Source organism: Mirounga leonina, unplaced genomic scaffold (assembly GCF_011800145.1).
Source record: "Mirounga leonina isolate KUSES-001 unplaced genomic scaffold, KU_Mleo_1.0 Mir_92, whole genome shotgun sequence".
Classification (NCBI taxonomy): Eukaryota; Metazoa; Chordata; class Mammalia; order Carnivora; family Phocidae; genus Mirounga; species Mirounga leonina.
Window position 1 is genome coordinate 2,584,997 of NW_023270852.1, and position 21,433 is coordinate 2,606,429.

The 21,433-nt window shown below is 48.5% G+C and overlaps 1 protein-coding gene across 4 annotated transcripts in view; it reads right to left on the bottom strand.

Annotated features, from left to right (window-relative positions):
- INSC (INSC spindle orientation adaptor protein) overlaps positions 1 to 21,433 on the bottom strand; it is a 122,655-nt gene that overhangs the window by 10,862 nt on the left and 90,360 nt on the right. For all 4 annotated transcript variants that reach the window (XM_034995055.1, XM_034995056.1, XM_034995057.1 and 1 more), the window contains 3 exons: positions 15,350 to 15,521; positions 11,166 to 11,344; positions 2,243 to 2,309 (listed from right to left, as the gene is read on the bottom strand). In XM_034995055.1, coding sequence (XP_034850946.1) covers positions 2,243 to 2,309; positions 11,166 to 11,344; positions 15,350 to 15,521 — 418 coding nt within the window. The remainder of the gene's footprint in view (positions 1 to 2,242; positions 2,310 to 11,165; positions 11,345 to 15,349; positions 15,522 to 21,433) is intronic.

A 21,433-nucleotide genomic window follows, 5' to 3' on the forward strand; every position in this document is an offset into this window, starting at 1 on the left:
TAGGTAAACTCCAGGGGGTAAGCATTTGTGTCCATCTCCTGCGTGGAAATAGCTGAAGTATCTAGAATAGTCCTTCGCTCAAATATTTGTTGAATAAATATCAAATGAATGAATATGAATGCATTCATGTGAAAAGTCTTACAAATGGATAAAATCCAAGTTTCCTTTAAATATATACTTTGTAAGTTTTATCTAGAAAAAGATAAGACACCATGAAATTGAGGCTGCCTAGTAAAATCTGGAGTGTGTTTCTTAAGTCCTGGCCAGAAACCTGAAGGTTGGGAGTTACATCTTCAGAGACCAGCCCCCAACGCCCTGTTCCTCCACCAACACTCTCTCCAGCTCAGCCCAGCCCCTGCAGGAAGAAGCCACAAGAGGGATACTGATGTCAATGGATTGACAGGTAAGAGCTTGGGCTGCCCTGGCCTGCCTCCCCATATAGGGGTGATAGCAGCACAATCTCTGACTTCCTGGTCTGACCCCCATCTCCAACCCCCACCACCAACACTCACACACAATTCAGGCAGGACAGAGACAACATCACCAGGCTTCGGGGCAAGCCACATCAGAGTCTCAAGCATTCCTATTAAGAGGACTGCCTTTCAGAGCCCAGTCCTTACAACAGTGCTTATCCTATTCCCCCCAGGATCCCACTGAGCTCCAGCGGGTGCTGGTTGCCTCACCACCACGGCCCATCCCTCCAGTTCTGCCCCATCAAATGCCCTTCAGCTGAGCCCCGTGAGACAGCCACTGTTTCTGGAAAGAGCAGGTGCACTCGGCACAGCACGCATTCTGTTCCAGATGCTCTTCTAACAAGCTTTATACTCTCCTCACGTCATCCAGTGAGGTAGGTACATTCCCACTGTGCAGACGGAAAAGCAGAAGTCATACAGCTGGTAAATTACAGGGCCAGGATTCAAGCCCAGTCTGTTTCCAGTTTTCTGGGTTGCAACTCCCCTCTGCTGCATGGTTTTATTGTCAGTTTCGCACTATCTCACATTATCACTTTTACCCAGTTGGGCTCTCCTCCTAGGGCAAAGCCAAGGGTTTCTTTAACTCTGTGTGTGTTTGTTCAGCACAATGCAAGGGATGGAGTAGGTCTCTAACTGCTGACTGAACGAGCCTGACAATAGCCCTTTGTAAACCACCAAACCCTCCACAGAGGCCAGATGTCCGATCCCAGATCCCTAGGCCTCTGGAGACCCACTGCCACTGACCACTTGAACTTAAGGCTCTGAGTGCAGAAGGAACGGGCTGCGAATGACACCCCTCAGTCGCTCAGCCTCAGCTGACTCAGTAAAGGTTTTCATTATTAGTTCAATCACATAAAATTAACACAAAATGATGTCTTTCAATTAGTAATAGGGCAATGGGGGATGGGGAATGTGTGTGTTTGCTAAAACAGTGGGGCGACCTGGGAGAAGGGGGTTTAAGAAGAGCAGAAGCAACTGGCCCCGGATATCAGCTCATTCATCCTCATTAGCCTCTCCGGTTTCCAACCGGCTGCTAATCGCTCCCTTATTTCTCTTACTCTGTGGTCCCAGCTGCAGGGCGACAGACCTGTCCTGACCTCCAGCAGAGGCAGAGACGGCGCTCCCCGGCCGGCGAAACCCGGCCCACATCACCTGGACCCTGCAGATACCCTCGGCGCAAGTGGGACCAGAGAGCCAGGGGGATGGCCTTGTTCTGGGGTGAGGGGTCCAGGGTTCAGGCCGGCCCGACCTGCTCCCCACCCTCCCCCTCCTCAGGAACTTCCGCTTTCTGAGGGAGGCTGAATCCAATATGATAGGAACGACTGAAAGTCCAAACGCATCCTCTGGCAGGAAGAGATTTTTACATTTTTGGATCGTAATGAAATGTGTGTCTACTCTTCACCACCCTAGTTAAAATAGCACCTGCTAACCCCTCACCTTGGGTCTACTTTACCCTACCCCCCGTCCTGCTTTATTTTCTGCATATGCCACTGGCATCGTCCGACATGCTCTGTCTTCTCGTTCAGTGCCTGTCTCCCACAAGACTTGAAGTCCACTGAAAGCAAACAAGCATTTACACATTGGCCCAGCTGTACACATATGCATACACACACACACACGCACATGCACACACACACACGTATATGCTCACATAATTGTGGAGAAACACACGCCCACATTTCCATACCAACACGCCGACCTTCACACAAACACAAAGGCACACAGTCCTGTATAATCCATACAACGTGCACACCGCTGAAAAGACATACCATTCTCCTGAATGATGTCAGACGCACACTGCTCGAGGACAGACAGGTTTGCCAAGATGGTCACAATCTGGAAAAGAGAATTGAGAATCTGAGAAGACTGGCACACCTGAGCCAGGCGGTGCCCTCTGCAGATAGCAGAGCCAGGAGCTACAAAGCTTTCCTTTAGCCTGTGGTTCTTTCCCAACCGCATGGGCCGTGCCCTCATGGTATGGTCTTCCATCCTCATGGGCTCCTGCCTCCCACATGTATTTCCCCAGTGACTGGTTCCCACTCATCAGCATGTGGCCCTGGGGTGGCCCCCGGGGACCCTAGGACTCCACTGGAGAGAACAATGTGGCCTGAGTGAAAACGGGGGCCCCATCGCCTTTCTACAGGGTACGTCTAGCCCCAGACCCTGAAATGTAGACAGAACTGGAAGACTCCTGGCTAACCCCTCCCCTGGCTTGGGTTTCGCTCATCCTAGCTTCTTGCCCTGATAGTGAACCCTACCTACTTTCAACCTGAAATTAATGAATATCAAGGTCAAGTTAGAGAACGTGAGTAAGATCAAAGGGCAGCATTACACTGCAAGTGTCATGTGTTGTATGGAATCTGGTGAGAAAGTTCTTGCTCGGCTGACTTTACAAGTCTGCAGTCTACAGTCCTTGCCTGTTGCTCATCCCTGAAGGGCTGTCTGAGGTAAAGACATGCTGACACCAGGTGGACAGCGAGCCTGGTTACAACCACATGGGCTGGGTAGCCAATAGCCCACCCCACCCCAACCCCTTGGCATAATCAAAGCTGCAGAGAGAACTCACTGCCCAAAACTGGATTAAGGAATAGGCCATCAAGGGACCGCTTACAGACCCCAAACTGTAAGGTGCCAAAACACCATTGGAAAATGTTGGAAACTTGGCACCTATTAACTCAGATACCACCCAAGACACTGCTCCTGACATAAATGGCAAAATGAAACCTACCCACTGCCACAGAAGCAGACAGCACTCTCGAGTGGTAATTAAGATAAATGATAAAACAAAATGGAAAACACTTCTCACTGGTGCAGTCCTATCTCTCTCGAAAGGGTTCTTCAACGCTTGTGGCACATTTTAACTGGAGGCCGTGTCCCCACCTCTGTGGCAGCAGCTGACAGTCTACTGAGGACAGTTCAAGCAGCTTAAATTCTGGAACTAAATAATGCATAGTAATGTGATGTTTACCAAGAAAGAGTATTATCTAGATTTTAATTGGTTCAATATTGACATATTATTCTGCATACATAAATGCATATAATAAATCTCTTCTTTTACACAGAAAGGAAAATTTTGCCATGTGCATAGAATATCTACACCCGTCCCCACTAAACACATGTTGAAATTGGATATGCGTTCTTAGGCTGCCGTGTGTCAGCCCTGGAGGCTCAGCCCTGGTCAGGGGCCTGGCTAAGCATGCCGGAGATGGGCTGCCAGGGGAGGGACAAGAGAATACCCTGAAAGCTTTATCCCACAGGCAATTCTGCCCCCTGGATGTTCTATGGAGGGAGTGAAGAAGGATTCATCTTTAGAAGCTCTTTTTCCTCCCCTTCTAAGGCTGTGAGTGTGTATGGGCTGAGGGGAAGGAGTTAGAGGGAAAATACGGGTCAAAGACACAGTCAGAAAAATGGAAGGTTCCCCAAGAGGCTTGAAGTGCACAGTCCTACAAGGAAGGAAATGAGAGGCTAAGCCTGGGTCAGACTCTAGTTCACTCGGCCCTCTCTGGGCCATTAGCTGTAGCAGGGAGCACTTCTCTCCCCAACACCCAGAGCCACCACCCGCCAACCGCCCCCAGCCAACCATTCCAGATAAAGATGCTTCCCGGACACACAGATCCAAATGGGAAGGGAGGAAGCAAGGAAGCAAGGGCAAAATAAAAAAGGAGAAGGAAACCTTTCTCTGCAGCACCAGGTTCATTACATGGCAATTATTAGCTGTGTCACAGGCCCATGTAGGTCTTTGTGTCAGGCTAATTTAGATCCTGTTAATGAAAATTACTTCTTCTTTGCAGAGCCTGTACCCCATGTGGTTTTCTGAGGTTCAGATGAAGTATTCAATTAAGCACAATTTGAATAAATGCCAGTTATGCCCTGCTTTGAGTCCCCCTTCTGAAACATGCTTGCGTACGCACCGTGAGGTAGCAGGGAAGGGGGATCAATACTTCTCCTTGAAGTCAAGTGCAGGGATGGGATTTTAGCGACAACTGGTTTACCTTGTTGGAGACACGATAACAATGCTGTCAGGGGACAGAGTGCAAGAGCCAGGCGGACAGTTTTCCCCCCGCCCACGGCTGATTCAATCCTGTCTGATGATTTTCAATTAAGTCCTATTCCTCCTGAGTGAAAGGGTACTATTCCCTCCACAGTTATTCAGTGAATACAGAGGATATCAGCCTCGAGAGAGGCTCCAGGTGAGAGGCAATGCAGTGTAGCAGCTAAGCACAGGGATCAGCCTCATTCCAAATCCAAGCTCTGTCATTTCTTTTCCATAGGATCTTGGCCATGTTATTTAGCCTCTCCTTGGTTGATGAAGGTGTATTAGTTTTCTGTTGCTGCTATAACAAATTACCACAGGCTCAGTGGCTTAAAACGACACAATTTTACCTTACAGTTCTGAAGGTCAGAAGCCCTCCATGGGTCTCGAGGAGCTAAAACCCAGGTGTCAGCAGCACTGCATTCCTTCTGGAGGCTCTAGGGCAGAATCCACATCCTTGCCCTTCCTGGTTTCTAGAGGCTGCTCATATTACTTGGCTCTTGGCACATCACTCTGCTTCCTCACTCGGAGCCCACTTTCAGACACTGACCCTCCTGCCTCATTCTATAAGAACCCTTGTAAACTCAAAGTGGATGAAAGACCTCAATGTGAGACAGGAATCCATCAAAATCCTAGAGGAGAACATAGGCAGTAAACTCTTGGACATCGCTCACAGCAACTTCTTTCAAGATACATCTCCAAAAGCTAGTGAAACAAAAGCAAAAATGAACTTTTGGGACTTCATCAAGATAAAAAGCTTCTGCACAGCAAAGGAAACAGTCAACAAAACAAAGAGGTAACCCACAGAATGGGAGGAGATATTTGCAAATGACACTACAGATAAAGGGCTGGTATCCAAGATCTATAAAGAACTCAAACTCAATACCCAAAAAACAAATAATCAAGTCAAAAAGTGGGCAGAAGATATGAAAAGACACTTCTCTGAAGAAGACATACAAATGGCTAACAGACACATGAAAAAATGTTCATCATCATTAGCCATCAGGGAAATCCAAATCAAAACCACACTGAGATACCACCTTACACCAGTTAGAATGGCAAAAATGGACAGGGCAAGAAACAACAAATGTTGGAGAGGTTGTGGAGAAAGGGGAACCCTCTTACACTGTTGGTGGGAATGTAAGTTGGTACAGCCACTTTGGAAAACACTGTGGAGGTTCCTCAAAAATTTAAAAATAGAGCTACCCCATGACCCAGCAATTGCACTACTGGGTATTTACCCCAAAGACACAGAGGTAGTGAAAAGAAGGGCCATATACACCCCAATGTTCATAGCAGCAATGTCCGCAATAGCCAAACTGTGGAAAGAGCCAAGATGCCCTTCAACAGACGAATGGATAAAGAAGATGTGGTCCATATATACAATGGAATATTACTCAGCCATCAGAAAGGATGAATACCCAACTTTTACATCAACATGGATGGGACTGGAGGAGATTATGCTAAGTGAAATAAGTCAAGCAGAGAAAGTCAATTATCATATGGTTTCACTTATTTGTGGAACGTAAGGAATAGCATGGAGGACATTAGGAGAAGGAAGGGGAAAATGGGGGGGGAATTGGAGGGAGAGATGAACCATGAGAGACTATGGACTCTGAGAAACAAACAGGGTTTTAGAGGGGAGCAGGGGAGGGGGGATTGGTTAGCCCAGTGATGGGTATTAAGGAGGGCACATACTGCATGGAGCACTGGGTGTTATACAAAAACAATGGATCGTGGATCACCACATCAAAAACCAATGATGTATTGTATGGTGACTAACATAATAAAATTCAAAAAAAAAAAGAATCCTTGTGGTAACGTTAGACCCACATCAATAATCCAGGGTAACAGTCCTTTATCAAGATCCTTAATTTAATCATACCCACAAAATCCCTTTGACCACATAAAGTAGGACACAGATTTGGGGGATTAGGTTGTGGACCTCTTTGGGGGGGGGAGGTCATTATTTGGTCTACAACAGGAAATAAATGCATAAGATGATTCATAAGACAGTTATGAGCATTCAGTGAGCTAATTTTTTTTAAAGATTTTATTTTATTTCAGAGAGAGAGAGTGAGAGAGAGAGAGCATGGGAGGGGGGAGTGGGAGAGAGAGAAGCAGACTCCCCACTGAGCAGGGAGCCTGATGCGGGGCTCCATTCCAGGACCCTGGGATCATGACCTGAGCTGAAGGCAGACGCTTAACCAACTGAGCCACCCAGGCATCCCATCAGTGAGCTAATGTTTTGTCAAGTACCCAGAACATTTGTTAAACAAAATGAGTATAACTTCCTTCTGGGAAACAGAGCCTGAAAGTATCTAGAGCTTGAAAGATTATGTCAAGGAGTCCCAACCAATGCAACGCCCATTGTTGCCAAATGTGCTGTTAATGGGAAATCATTCCTGAAGGAAGGCGAGATCCCAGAGCCCTTCCCAGCAGAGAACCCAAAAAAACTCTGTGCTCATTACCTCTGTGGCATTTTGAAATCACTTTTCCTTGGGCCTCCCAAAGACTGACTGCCTTAGAAAAATTAAGGTGAGTAACAAATTGGCCATAATAGCAGGGGACCTCCTATGTCACTGATTCACGAAGAAATGCCCCATGTGGTCAGAAGGAAGTTGGCGAAGTCTTTTGATGTCAGCACACACACAGAGAAGAAGGTTTACTCCATGCTGGCCCAGGGCAGGTGCCCCTGGAACGCTTGTCTGCAACTGATCCCAAGGCATTAACCAGGCTTGTCTCACATCCTCCGCAACGTCTGCCTGTAATCCCACTCTGACTCTATCTCTGTCCCTTTCATTTTCTATATTGTAAACTAACAGTTTCTATATTGTGAACTAGGAAGACCATACTGTAAAAAAAATCAAGTGAGGATTATCCCAAATAGAAGCAGGTGCACTCATATGATAGAATTCACAACACAGAAAATCTAAGATGCATTTAATGAAAAGTTATGATTGCTTTTATGCTCTGCAGTAATTAGGACAAAAAGGCCAACATTTCATATGACTGTAATTAGAATTAATCTTTAATCGCTAGATGGAATATTTAGATTTCTACCATCCCTGTGTTAACTCTCAAAAAGCTAGAGCAACAATGTCAACAGCAGCCCGCAAAATCTCTTTCAGCCTCTAGGGGGCGCCCAGTGCTCCTCTCTGTCCTGCCGTCTTCCCTCCTTACCGTTTTTTCTATCAAAAAAACAGTCAAGACAAGGACATTGGTCTGAAGAATGAAGGGCTCTGAGAGAGGAAGGATGTGGTCTCTTTGAACACGCTTTCTTCCCCAAGGCCAGGGAGGCAAGGCGGTGCAGGGGAAGGTGCAGCCTCCGCTTCTCTCTACTGAGCCTCTCACTCCATCTGCTAGGCGTGGTCAGGGACCTGGGAGCTGGGGGCTGAGCAGACATGGAGACCAGGAGAGCGCCTGCCTAGGCCTGAGACAAGCACACTGCTCACACTCTCAGGAACTTGGACCTTCCAGGCCCAGCCTGCCCTCCACACTACCAGAGAGCCAAGACAGGAGGGCTGGGATTTGGACTCGGGAGAGAGAGTCAAATGCCATACCACTGCCTTGGATGTAGGTCCCAGGCTGTTGGTGAACTAGGCCACAGGACTGTCCCTCGGATTCCATCGAGGTTGGGGTGTGCGCCTCACAGGATCAGAGAACGGGTAAATGCCAGACCACATGTTCTGTGCTTAGTTTTCCCTTGGCTCTGTTAGAGGGGTTTCTGGGGCAGATCAGGACTGGGTGTTGCAATCCTGGTTGACAGTCTTTATCAACAACCCCCCGCCCCCTAACCCACATGCACAACTTGCATATACCCATACACAGACTGGAACAATACACGCATTGCCTCACACCACACGACACTCACCACCACCCCCACATCACCTCCATGTCCAATTGGCCCCACCCTCCTTCCCCAAAGCTGACATTCCCGTCTCAGTCCCATCCCAGTCCCTGGTTCTATCACAGACCCCAGCCCCATTCACCACTGAGTATCTGCTTTGCTTCAACTACTTTATGAGTATTCTGCCATCTAATCATCATCATGACACGAGGAGGGAGAAAAGAGATTATCCCCATTACACCAATGAGGAAACCTGTGGCTCAGAGAAGTTAAGTGATTTGTCTAAGGTCACACAGCTAGGAAATGGCAGAGCCAGGATTTGAAGTCGGCTCTGTCTGAACCCAAAGCCTGTGCTGTTTCTAATATGTCATGTGTGTCACATAGGTATATAGAAGGGTTTTATGGAGTATAGAGGGCTTTTGCAACATGAGTCAAAATTATAATCCCTATTAACTGGCATTTCTGATAATGGACTCCTGATGATGGTATTCACAGTGAGTTTTCAGAAATGCCACAAAATCTGAACAGTCTAAAATACCAACCATGCAATACGTGTTTTCATGGGAAGCGTATACCTGTACCCTCCACCTTTATGAAAGTGATTATTTCTGAAAGGTCATAAAAAGTCATGCTCAGTGAAAGCCTCTGTGGTGGCCTAGACAAGATAACTGGGTCCCTGTCACCCTAGGTTGTCACTGCCTTAAGGCAGAGCAGAGGTGAGGCCGCCCCTTTCCCACCACCTCAGGTCATGGCTGTGGCTGGACTCCCTGGGCAGCATGCCCCCTAGAACACACTTCCTCGGAATGAAAACTCAGGCCACGCAGATGTCTGGTGAGGCAGGGGGTTCCGGTTGCGTGACCACATCCAGCTCCCCCCAGATTAGCGGGGGGAAAGAGCACGGACCCAAGGTAGCCCTCACCCCTGTCTACATCCCAACGATGGGTACAAGATAGGCACCACAATCAAGGCTTTTGTCAGGCAAATGAAGGGAATTCAGCTTGCTGGGGTGACAGGGCTTCTCACTGCGATGTTCATGCGGAGGTGGACGAAATAGAGATCCAAGACCCAGCGGCTCCGCACAACCCTGGCGTCACTGGCAGATGCATTACCGGAAGCCTCGCGGCATTTAATTTCCTAAGTGTTTGAGGGGGCGGTGAGCACTTCAGAGCCTAATTCATCTTCGTTGTCTTCATTACAGAGAGCTCTCGGATCACTTTAATCCTCCCCCTGCCACAGCAAAGAGCCATTTGTTTCTTTAATGGGTGCGCTTTCACCAGCTAAGTGGTTGCTCTGAGTCACGGCAGTAGGTGGGCAGAAGGTGAAGCTGTCCTGAGGCTGGGGCGGGGGGTGGGGGTGGGGGGGGTGGACATGCCAGGCCCAGACCTGGGGGGAAGGGGTGAGGGAGGAGCAGGGAGAGGAAGAGAGAGGGAGGGAGGGGGGTGATGGGGTAGGGGTCTGCGGAGAGAGGATGGCGGGAAAACTCTGGACTCCAGATTCAGAAGGAACTGCCCCCTGCATAGAGTTTGACCACATTCTCTCCTGGCCCTGACCCCCTCCTTCCGAGGAATCCATGAGGTTTCAGGAGGGGGCTGGTCACTCCTCATGATACAAAAGGGGTCTCTGCCCATAGAGCTACAGGATGTCTGAGCTGGAAGAGACCATGCCCATTTTACAGATAAGGAAATTCCAGTCTGGGGGTTTCCCCATTCGGGGCTGTGTGCCACACATTTGTATTCATTCATTTATTTCATTCTCATTTCAACTTAGTGAAGTATGTTGTATTCAACCCCATGTGCAGATGAGGAAAGTGAGGCTCAGAGTGAATTGCCTCCAAGCTACATGATTAGAAAAGCATAGAAGCTTCTTTTTTTTCCCCCTCCTCAGAGGAATAAACTGCATGAAATAACAAGAAAGGAATAAATATCATTAGAAAAGTCAACACTGCATTGTGAGATGTGGCCTCCAGGAAAAGGAGGCGATGCCAGCGAGCTGGAGCCATCAGGGAAGGCTTTCCAGAAGTTTCTGGGGTAGGGGTTGAACAGGAAGAGCTGTGGCAGTTTCGACTAGGTGTTGGGGCTGGGAAAAACAGAGGCTGGAGCTAAGAGGCAGACAGGGAAGGCAGAGTTGGGTTGGAGGCTGGGGGGATCATTAGCTCAGGCACCTGGTGGAATTTACAGAGGCCTAACACCCACCTGACCCACCACGCACATCCCTTGGTAAGGAAATGGGAGGCTGAGTATGGCAGAGGGGGGACAGGATAGAATTCTATAACCTCAGAGCTCAAGGTTCTGGAAATCCCCCTCATTCAATGTTTTCAAACACGTTTAGCAGTAAACCCTTTTTCCCCCAAACAAAACTTTATGTGGAACTCAAATATACAAAATCATTGAGACTGAGAGAGGGGTTGAGGCCCTGAATCAAGGCTCCGCTCAAACCTCTGCTTTTATGGAGGCAGAGAAGGGAAGAAACTCTCTGCAGGGAACAATGTCAGACCAGGACACAGAATTCTAGAGGAGGTCCAGGGCCCTTCCCGTGGTGTCTCTGCTCCTGGGAGGCGCTGGTGTAAATGGACATAGAGGAAGGCCCTATAGTGGTTGGGATGGAAAAGTGAGGTAGAGAGTGGGCTCATGAAGACGCTCCAAGGGCAACGAGGCATGTTGAGAACATTCTCCTTGACCTAGAGTGTGACTAACAGGTCTGACTGTGTGCTGCCTGGCCATGTAGTCTCCCCCAGAACCTTCGCCCTGGCCTCCTGACCTCTGTCTTCACAGCTGCAGGCTCTGTGCCTGCTCCCCTCTGGGCTGCTCACCTGATCCCGGGTATAAGGCGTATCCACTCTCTGCTTGTCGCTGCAAGCTTCCAGGAGGACATGGATAGCATTCAGCTGTAGAAGCATCTCGCAGGCCATCGTGTCAAAGAAGGTGATGTTGGCAAGGGCCGCAGAAGCCAGCAGGAAGACTTCCCCAGACGAGGCCTCTTGGCACAGTTCTGGATGGTGAAGAAGAAGACATCAGCCTCCCTGCCTGTGCTCCCATATCCGTTATCTCATTCAGTTCCAGCAAGAGCTCTGGGAGAAGGTCAGGTGTTATAATGCCCGTTTTAGAGGTGAGGAAAGCAGTTGCCAGAGAGGGAAATTTATCTGTCTACCTAAGTGGCAGATCTGGGATTTGAATCCTGGTGTATGACTTCTATTTACTCCTGTGCCCGCTTACTCCTCAACGGAGAGAGCACCGCACGTCCAGTATTGCTGCTGTCTTGGGATGGCCTGGCAAACAATACAGATCAGGGCTTTGCCCCTGGTAAGTTTACATCCTACTGGTAGGCGAGAGAAAATGAGCTTTTAAAAAACTGAATAAGATTATTGCAAATTCTAATGTGAGGGAGAAAATGAACAAGTGCTAAGAGAATAACTGAAGGCTCAGTGGGGTGCTTAAGGAAGGTCTCCCTAGGAATGCAACAGCTGAGACTTTAAGGAGAAAATGGGACAATCGTGGGAATACTTGGGGAAGAACACATTTTAGGCCAAAGGAACAGCAGCACGTACAAAAGCCCAGAAGCAGGAAAGAGCTCCCAGTCCATCTGTGTCTCCAGCAATGTACATTGGACTGCTCCTGAATTTGCCTTAAGAAAGAGGCTGAGGTTAAAACATAAGGACTCAGCCTTTCCGGCTGCCAAAAGCAGAGCTTCAGGATTTCCTTTGGTCCCAAGAAAAGGCTCATATGGCTGCAGAAAATTCCTACACCAAGCCCCGGGATGTCAGGCTCTTCCTTTCTGCTCCTAGTGGCCATGACCCAGACCTAACCAGAGTCCCCCACCTTACCATCTGCAAGTGATGAATCTGATGGGTCTTTACAGAGGAGAGACTGTCCCCCAATCCCTGTAATCCTCCACCATTTAACACGTTTCCCCATGTGTTCCCACTTGACCCTGAATGACCTCCTGCCTCAGGAGGAGGCATGCCAGCCACCCATTCTAGTGGACGGAACTTCTGACCCTCAGCTCCAACTTGAGCACCATTCAAGGTGCTACCTGGGTCCAGGTGCTCTCCTACTGATCACACCTCTGTGAAAACACAGAGAGAAACCACACTTCAGGAAAATGCTCCCAGGAAGAGTTGAGCTATGTGCAATCCTGATCCCTAATCTTGGCCTCCAGACAAAGAATCTATACTTCCAGTTTCTAACATTGAAGGTGGCACCTCTTGGCCCTTTGAGTGAATTCAGTTACTGGCCCCGACCTAAACAGGGACAGAAAATAGTATTAGTTGGGCCACCTGCTGTGTGCCTTGCTCTGCACCATTAAATTCTGAGCACTCTTAAGGTAGAAAAGGGTCGCCTCCACTTGCAGGTGTAGAAGCTGAGGCCCAGAGAAGCTAGTAACTGCAGCAACACTCCCATTTACTGAGTGTTTACTCTGTGCGAGGCACTGCTGTATATCTTTGACCTCCTGAAGCCATTCCAGCCTCACCACAATCCAACTTTCTATCACAATTTTATAGCTGTAGAACTGAGGATTCAAATATGAAGCAATTTTCCCCAAATTGAGGCATTGGGGATTATGGGTCATTGTTACAATCTAGACTCAAATGCAGGTCTGCCAGGTCTCGGTCCCCATTCTTTCTGTGTCCCGGGCTGCCTCTTGTCACGAGGCCTCTTTGACTTTGTCCCAGTGGTTCTCCTGCAGATTTCGCTTTCAGGGAGGCAATGTCTGTCCCTGGGCAGCGCTGTGCCCCTCAGCCCAGATGGGACCAACTAAGCAACTCGGCACCTTGATCTAATCCCCCAGGGCAGGGCAGCAGAGTCGCCCAGGAATTAAGGATTCTGTGATTGCTCTTTTCCAATGACTGCCCCCTCCTCTAATTTTGGCGAACCCCTGGGGACAAGCCAACCTCTTCCAGGCCACCTCCCTCTACCCGAAGTTTGGAGTGAGACCACAGGAGTTACTGGCCCACTTTGCCGTAAAGATTTCTTCTAGAACCAAACACCCACACTAATCCTCATGCAGTCACGGTTGCCGCCAACGCAGCAATTATTAACACAACCACCTAAGTGCCTTTTAATTTGGGTGCACATTTATTGAAACTACAGTCTGAGTCACCTGGGATGCGTTAGGAAGATTAAATTGAGGATTCCAGTGACTCATTTATAAATGTTTCCAGGGAATAGCAAGAAATTGGAGGGCTATTTCCCACCAAAGAACAGAGCCCTGGCATCCTGCCCAGAAAATACATCCCATCTGCTGACTCTCAGAGCAGACTCTACAATGCGTCTTCATCAGGGGGAAATAAATAAAGAAGCTCCTCTTCTTCAGGGAGAAATCCAGCCCAGGCAAAGAAGTAGGGATGGAGATATGGCAATAGGGAAAGCTTGTTTAGACTATATAGATTTGGGTATGTTTATTTAGTTTTTGCTATCATTTATACATTGGGAGATTTTCAATAAAATTCAGGATTTTTGTCTTATCTTTAACAACCGGCCTTTCCTACAAGGCAGCGATCAACGGGAGTTTAACAGTGACCACCACCCCACCCTTCATCAATGCACGTGCTTTTCGATTTCATGCAGGATTCAAATTTTTTTATTTTCTTCTTCCATCTGGCCCTCTTCAACCATTTATGTTTCCTGCCTGGCTCTGGCGGAGGACTGAGTATGAAGACTCCTGGCATAAGTGAATCCTTACATTGTTATGTTGCCTCAAGAAGGTTCCTCAACTTCTCTAGGCCTAGGTTTCTTCTCCTACTGAGTGAGCATTTCTGGAGCTCCCTCTAGCCAAGACTTTCAAGAGTTGGCTTCTGTGTTTTCTCAACTTTGAAGGAAGGTGGATGTTGGCAAATTGAGGTATCCCAGGCTGGTGTCGCTGGGATACTTCCAGTTTCTAACTGGAGGGTGTCGCTGCCCCAGTACCTAGAGTCAGCCATAAAGTCAGTTTAACTGATAACTCTTCTGTTCAAAGCTATTGCAGATCTGAAAATTCTAGAGCTAGAAGGACTCAAGAGAAATGGCTCCAACTTCATGTTTTCTCTATTAGGAAAACTGTGAAGGGCCTGCTCAGGATTGCTGGTCAACAGCTCTTTGCTGAATGGATGAATGAAAAGACAAAAGTCCACACCTGAATGTTCTGACTCCCAATCTAGTTTCTGTGCTGTCCCTACATTAGCGCTACTCCAAATCTTCCCAGCCCTGGTTTGATGATTCCAAGAGCAAATGCTAAATTTTCTGATGAGATTAATTTTCATTCATTTTCAGTCAGACATGGGCACGAAGACAGTGGCAGAGATAGGGATAGAAGTAGAAACACACACCCTTGCCGGCACTTATGAAAGAAAGGATGTGGTTTGCAAAACAAGTTTCCTGAGGATTTTATCCAGACAAGTCCCAGCTTCTGCAGTTTTGCAAAGGGAAGCTGGAGGAAGAGAGTATTCTAGACCTCAGACTATGATTCTCCAGCCAGGAGTACATAAGTCTGAATAGGGGAATCCAAAAGAGTCGAAGCTTTCAAGGCCCCACGATGTGGGCCCAGTGGTAGGCTTGCAGGTGGCAGGCTGGCGTGTACCAGTGCCTTTTGAGAAGCTGTTTGCCCCATCATTGCTGCCACATTCGTTGGCTACAGTAGTCTGAGACTTCAGGAACAAAGCCCACCAGTCTCTCTGGTCAAGGATCTGAACCTCAAAATGCAAGGTCCTCTTCATCTCCATGGGGCTTGCCCCAGTCTCTATTCTGAAAGGTCCATTAATCCCAATGTGACCTTTAACTCAAAGAGCTTCTCAGAGGGCTGCATGCATTTTAGTAGGAGATTTGACAACAAAGCTCTTTAAAGCCTCTGATACATGAACAGTGGGATTTCAGTTAGTGTGACATCAGTGCAAGCTACATGGGGTGCAGTGAGTGTGGGTGTGTGGTGGAGGGGGGCAAGAAGGCCTCCTTGGCCCTTGCTGAAGACAACTGTGACAAGTCCCACTCACATAGCAGTCCCCTCCCGCCCAGGGTGACTCACTGATGAGAGCTGTCACAATTTCTTCCATGCTCTCCAGAAAGCTGCCAAGGTGCTGAGTAAAGGGCAGGTGTGGGGAGGTGACCTGGGCGACCACAGCCGCAGCCTCAGCCCTCGTGGCCTCTGAGTGGCTGTCATCGGTCAGGATGTCGGCCAAGCACAGAACACCATCCACCTGCAGGGGGAGAAAGGGCATGTCCCTGTACATTCCTGCTCACAACAGGAAGGAGACAGACACAAGCCCCCCACAGGGTCCAGCCCTGGATTCCCAGAACAGCCCAGGACTCTGTGTGGAGCCAGGGACAACCTGGTAGCAAGGCCCCCAGAAGGACCCCAAGTCTTGCATCTGAAGGCCGATCCTTTGGCTCCAGCAGAGATCGGTGACCTCCCATGGGCTTCTTAGATAGCAGGCACCAAGCCAAGTGCCCAGGGGCTAGCCCCTGACCATCCACCACAGCAAAATACAGTGAAAAAGAACAGTCACTTAGAACTCCCACATCCCCGAGCTCCACCCCTGCCCCCTCTTACTTGTACCGTATGACTTGGCCGTAGTCACTTAGCCTCTCCGAGGCTCTGTATCCTCATCCACCAACAGGGTGTTAGGGGTTAAGGTGATGAAGCAGGTGATGCGAATCCAGGCAAGATGCTTGACAAGTGTTGGCTCCCTCTTCCCTTCCTTGGGTTATCTCTAGGCTGAGTTCAACGTCCTTCCCTCCCCATCCCATCCTCCACCACCCACCCCCCTTGAAAGAGGGCTGCTTCCCTAGAGGCTTGCTCCCTCTGCCCAACCAGAGAGGAATGAACCTGGGTGTGGTGGGATGGGAATGCCAGATAAAGGCTTCAGCTTCCCAGTTCTGCCCCGATCAGATTTACTTACTCATGGCACAATAATAGCTTCTGCTTGTCAAGTGCTCATCCCCCCAAGTGCAGTACGCACACCATTTACTCCTTGTCATAGCCTCTGAGGCCAGTATGATTAGTATCCCCATTTTACAGATGAAGAAACTGAGACACAGAAAGGTTCACTGACTTGCCCCAGATCACAAACTTTAAAACGGGTGGGTTTGGAATTTGAACCCAAATTGTCTAGCTTCAAAGCCCATGGTTTCTATCAGGACATTATACTTCTCCTGAGAAGTCACAACTGAACTCAGACCTCCGCCTCCATCAAGGGTCAGTAGATGAGGCTTTCTGGAGAAAGGAAGAGGAGGGGTGGTGGGTAGTAACTTCTCAGAGTTAGCTCAGCAGGGCGCCCGCTGGCCCTTAGAGGCCCCAGGACACCAGCCTGGCTGAGGACCCTGTCATCGAGCGCCAGGAGTGGGGGGCAGGGATGAGGCCAGGGAAGAACCAGGGAGAGAGGAATTGAGGAGACGCCTGTTCCGATCCTCCCCACACCTGCCGCAGGCCCGGGGCTCCTGTCCCAACACCCTTACTTCCTGCCACTCAGCTCAAGCAGCTCTCCAGAGATCAGTGTTTCTCTTGACTAATTACCACCGCTGACTTCTGGGCCTCCCTTAAATGGCTCTTGGGAGCTGTAAGGTCCATTAGCTGTAAAAGCCTTTGGCAATCTCAGACTCAAAAAGAGGCGAATGTGGGAACAGGAGCTGGGGGAACTGTCCACAATAAAACTCACCTGGATGTGCCTAATGAAAAAGAACAAAGAGCAGCCAGGTGGCCACTGGCAGGACTGGATTCATGCCAGATGTTTGACTAACAGGCCTTCAGAGAGGGGCCTCACTTGGGCCCAGGTAAGGAAAGGGGGGCTGCTCTGGGCCTGGAAACAGGAAGCAGCCCTATTGTCAGCCTGCCAACATAAGAAAGCTCTTAGACCTGTCAGGCCTTTATCCCTTTCCCCTTCCAGCACTATCCAAGGCTACAGCTAAGGGTCTCAATTATCTGGTCTCCTCAGGCTGATCTTGGATGCAAATGGAACTGCATTCCCAAACCCAGTCGAGAATGCGGGTCAAACCTAAACCAGACCCAAACCTAGTCCCTGACACATGCTTGGAGATGGGCCACTCTGAACGCACTAGAGAGGCCAGGAGTTAATGTTCTCCGAGGGCTTGGGCCACCAAGGCCTGGACACGGAGCCTGCTTCCCAACCCAAAATGCTTCTCAGCAAACCCACCGAGTGCGATTTCCCCGAGCACGTACTACGTGCCAAGCAGAGGTAAGCCGGGTACGCAGTGAGGCAGGAGACTCATCCATAAATAACCATTTTACAGTGTGATTTCCAATGAAGACACTCTCTGGGGAGGCCTCTGGAAGCCTCCCTGACTTAATGCCCACACCCCAGCTTGGGGAGGTGGCCCTCGGAGCTTGGGCCCAAATATATCTGCTAACATCATTGTGTTTATCACACTGTTTCTCCAACTGGGGTCTGAGGACTAGCTGCACCAAATTCACTGGGGGTTTCTCCAAAGCACATTCCTGGGCCCCACCCAGACCTACTCTGGGGAGGCCTGGACTTTGCCTTTCAACAAGGTCCGCAGATGACTTTATGCATCAGCAATCTGGAGCAGCACCACTGTGATGTGATTCTGTCTCCCTTGTCTGTCTGTCCCTCCTGCCCCCCTGGACACTCTGCAAGCCTGGGTACGACAGCTCATTCACTCATGGCTGCTCCAGGCCCTCACACATAGTAGTAGGCTTTGGGCAAATGGGGGATAAATGCAAGCGAGTAAGAGTTGGCCGAAGACTTGAAGACACACTTCAGGTGAGTAAAGGGAGAGGATGGAGGAGATATTGTGAGCAAAGGCCACTACAGGAAAGAGCAGGTCCAGAGAAACAGGCAGCTTGGGAACCTGGGTTCTACAGGTTCCTGACCCCAAGAGAGTGACTGTCTGAGCCTGATTCCTCTTCTGCCCTTAGATTTCCCAGAGAAGAGTGTATGTGGTGTCCTGTCTATGCAACTGCCCACTGTCCTGCTTTCCTTCTAACTTGTTTTCTGTGCTTCAGATCTTTTTTGGTAACTTGTTAATTATGACATATATCATCCCTTCAAAAGAAAAGATATGTGTATGTATTGCAAATGCATGAGGTATAAAAAATAAAAAAATGAACACCTATCTGTGTATATGTATATGCCTAATATCCAGAAACTCTAATATTAGGAATAAAATAACATCAGAAAGCCCCCTGTATGCAGTTCTTGATCTCATACCTCTGATTTCCCTGTTGGATGGGCCACTACCCTGAATTTTGTGCTTATTATTCCCTGTTTTCTTTAGAGATTTATTACATGTGTATAGTTTTATAAGGTTTTGAACTTGACATAAACGGTATCACACTATGTATAGCAATTTGCTTTTTCCCCAGTCAGCATTATGTTTGGGAAATTCCTTCCTGTTGGTCCCTGTGGCTAAGGTCCATTTATTTTCACTGCTCGGTGGTATTTCATTGTATAAACTGATTGTAATTCATTTATGTATTCTATCGATGATCATTTGAGTCATTTCCCAGTTTTCACTACAATATATAATAATATTCTGTAAATATTCTTCTAAGTGTCTTCTGGTGCATACATGCCAGATTCTCTAGAGGTTTCCATCGAGGAGTGGAATGACTAACTCATAGGGTCTGTACATCTTTAATTTTACTAGTATTGCCAAGTTGTTCTGCAGAACAGCTGTAGCAATTTATATTCCTATCAGTAATGTATAAACTCACTTAACTCCATATTCTTGTCAACATTTGGTACTGTCAGATTCTAAATTTTTGCCAGTTTGGTGGATGTGCAAAATTTTTATTTTAATATGCATGTCTTTACTTTCTACAATGAAGCTCAGAGTCTTTTCATGTTTCCATTTTACTTTGATTAGGTTTGGTTTTGATTTTGGTTTTTGCCATTTGGACTTCCTCTACAAATTGCCTGTTCATGTGTTTTGCTCATTTTTCTATTTGGTGGATTGTCACATTGGGCCAATTTCCTGGGCCTTTGGCTCTGATGTTACTGAACTGCCACTTAGCCTGCTGTCAGCAAGATGTCACTAGCCCAAGTTGATTTCTGTGTGCATCTCCATCTCAGCAACTCCAACTCAGCTAGTTCATCACAGTGGGGGGCCCTGAAAGGACCACACCACTGAGCTCCAGGCTTCCCAGTGCCTGAACCAATTCCTGTAGCATCAGAACATGCACAGGCTCTGGAGTCACATCTACCAGGGTCTGAATCCTGCTTCTGCATCTTACTAGCTGCACAATTTTTGTACTTATTTTGAGCCTTTATCTATAAGTGGGGGTAAAAATACCCACCTCAGAGGATATTGGAAGTTAACAAAGATAATGTGGCAGTACAATACCTGCCACATGGTGGTGCCATCATCCCACCTCTTCCCCAACTGATGGTTGCAGCCATCTCTAGATCTGGGACCCTGAGTCCTACTCACCTTTCTGTAGGCTCCTCTGGGACTGAGACTCCACTGGGAACCTCAGCCCTTTGGGTTGGGGCCCACAGGTTTTCCTACTTGTTTGGACACCTCAACTGAAGCAGCCCAGAACTAGAACTTTTAAAAGGGGAGTGACTTCTATTTCAATTCCTGACCAGCACCAATAAGATGAATAACTACAATCTCTCAGAAGAGAACAAAGAGAAAAGTAGTACAATCCATGCATCTCTTTATAGCTCATCAAACATTAATTGCACACCTACCTTGTGATGGTCCCTGAACTAGGCATTGGTACAAAGATCAATCAGGATGAAACAAGAGATGGAGAAACAAAGACAGACAGATGCATAGAGAAATAAAAGATGAGAGAGAGAGAGAGATATCACATGTTTAAAAAGGATTTGGGGACTTGTCTGGTGCAGAGCCCAGCCCCCTGGTCCCTTTCTGACTTGGCCTCTGTAACACCTCTCCCTGCTGAGAACTCTCTCCATCTTGGTGCTCTCTCCTGCCTGGGACTCCATGATACCTCATTGTGGAGGCCAATCTCCTCCCTAGCTAACTACCACTTATCGTTTGCTCCTTTAGTCTGTCCTCCTTTGCATCCATCTAAGGTAGCTTACCCCAGGTTCCGCCATCAGCCCCCTTTGTACCATCTCAGTCAATAGCACCCAAGCCAAGTGGCCTCAGTGACTCACTCTGATGACCCCCAAACCTAGCTCTCCAGCCCTGACCTTCTTTCCTGAGATCCACATCTACCTTTCCAACCTGCCACTGAATCTCTTTATGTTTACTCCCAAATTAATTTGCCTAGATATTCCACAGGCACCTCAACCCACTTCACCTAAAGGTTGAGTGGTCATCTTTCCTGTCTTCCCTCCCCACTCCCTTCTCAGATCCAGGTAAGTAGTTACCTTCTCTGTGAACACACACCTGCCTCCCCCAGACAGAGTGTCTCTGTCCCCTCGGCTGCCAAACGACTCTGGTCTGATGACAACTGGAGCACTTACTGTGTCAGGCTCTCCTCATAAGTTTATATGTCCATCCCGCCCTGCACTAGATGTGAGCTGCTCTGGGCAGCTCCTGTACTGAATCGTCTCTGGTTCCCAGCACCCAGCTGAGGCCCGACACATGGCAGTTAACACAGCAGACTGAATGGAGGGGAGACAGAGGCCTGGGGAGGGAAAAAGATCATCAAGGCCATGATGCACATTAGTGCCAGAGCCAAGACTCCCATCCTGGTCCCCTCACTCTCTGCCCTGTGCCCCTCTGGGTAGCCTTTGGGAAAGGCAGCGAAGGGAGAAGCTAGTGAAAGGATCAGGTCAATGGGGGCTGCTTAGCTTAGCTCCTCGGGTGGGCCCAGGAGTGGCCCAGCCTGAGGCCAGCTTCCTCAAACACTGGTCCCATTTCTGGAAAGTCTCCATCCTCAAACTACCCACTTCCCATCCCTGGACATAAACTTAATGATGCCAGGAGAACAATCTAATCAAAGCACTTCCACATCCCTAAAGAAATTGCTGCTGGAAGCACTTATATGTAATTAGCTTTTACATGGAATGGGATGGGCCTGGGCCCAAGGCCAAGCTTTCCTCATGGGAGAGCATGCAAGTGGTGGTGAGGATGGTCTGGCCTGGTCATCACCTGGGCAGCAGGGCTGATGCACCTGGAGTCTGGACACAGAGCGAGCTGGTGAATGCTGAGATTC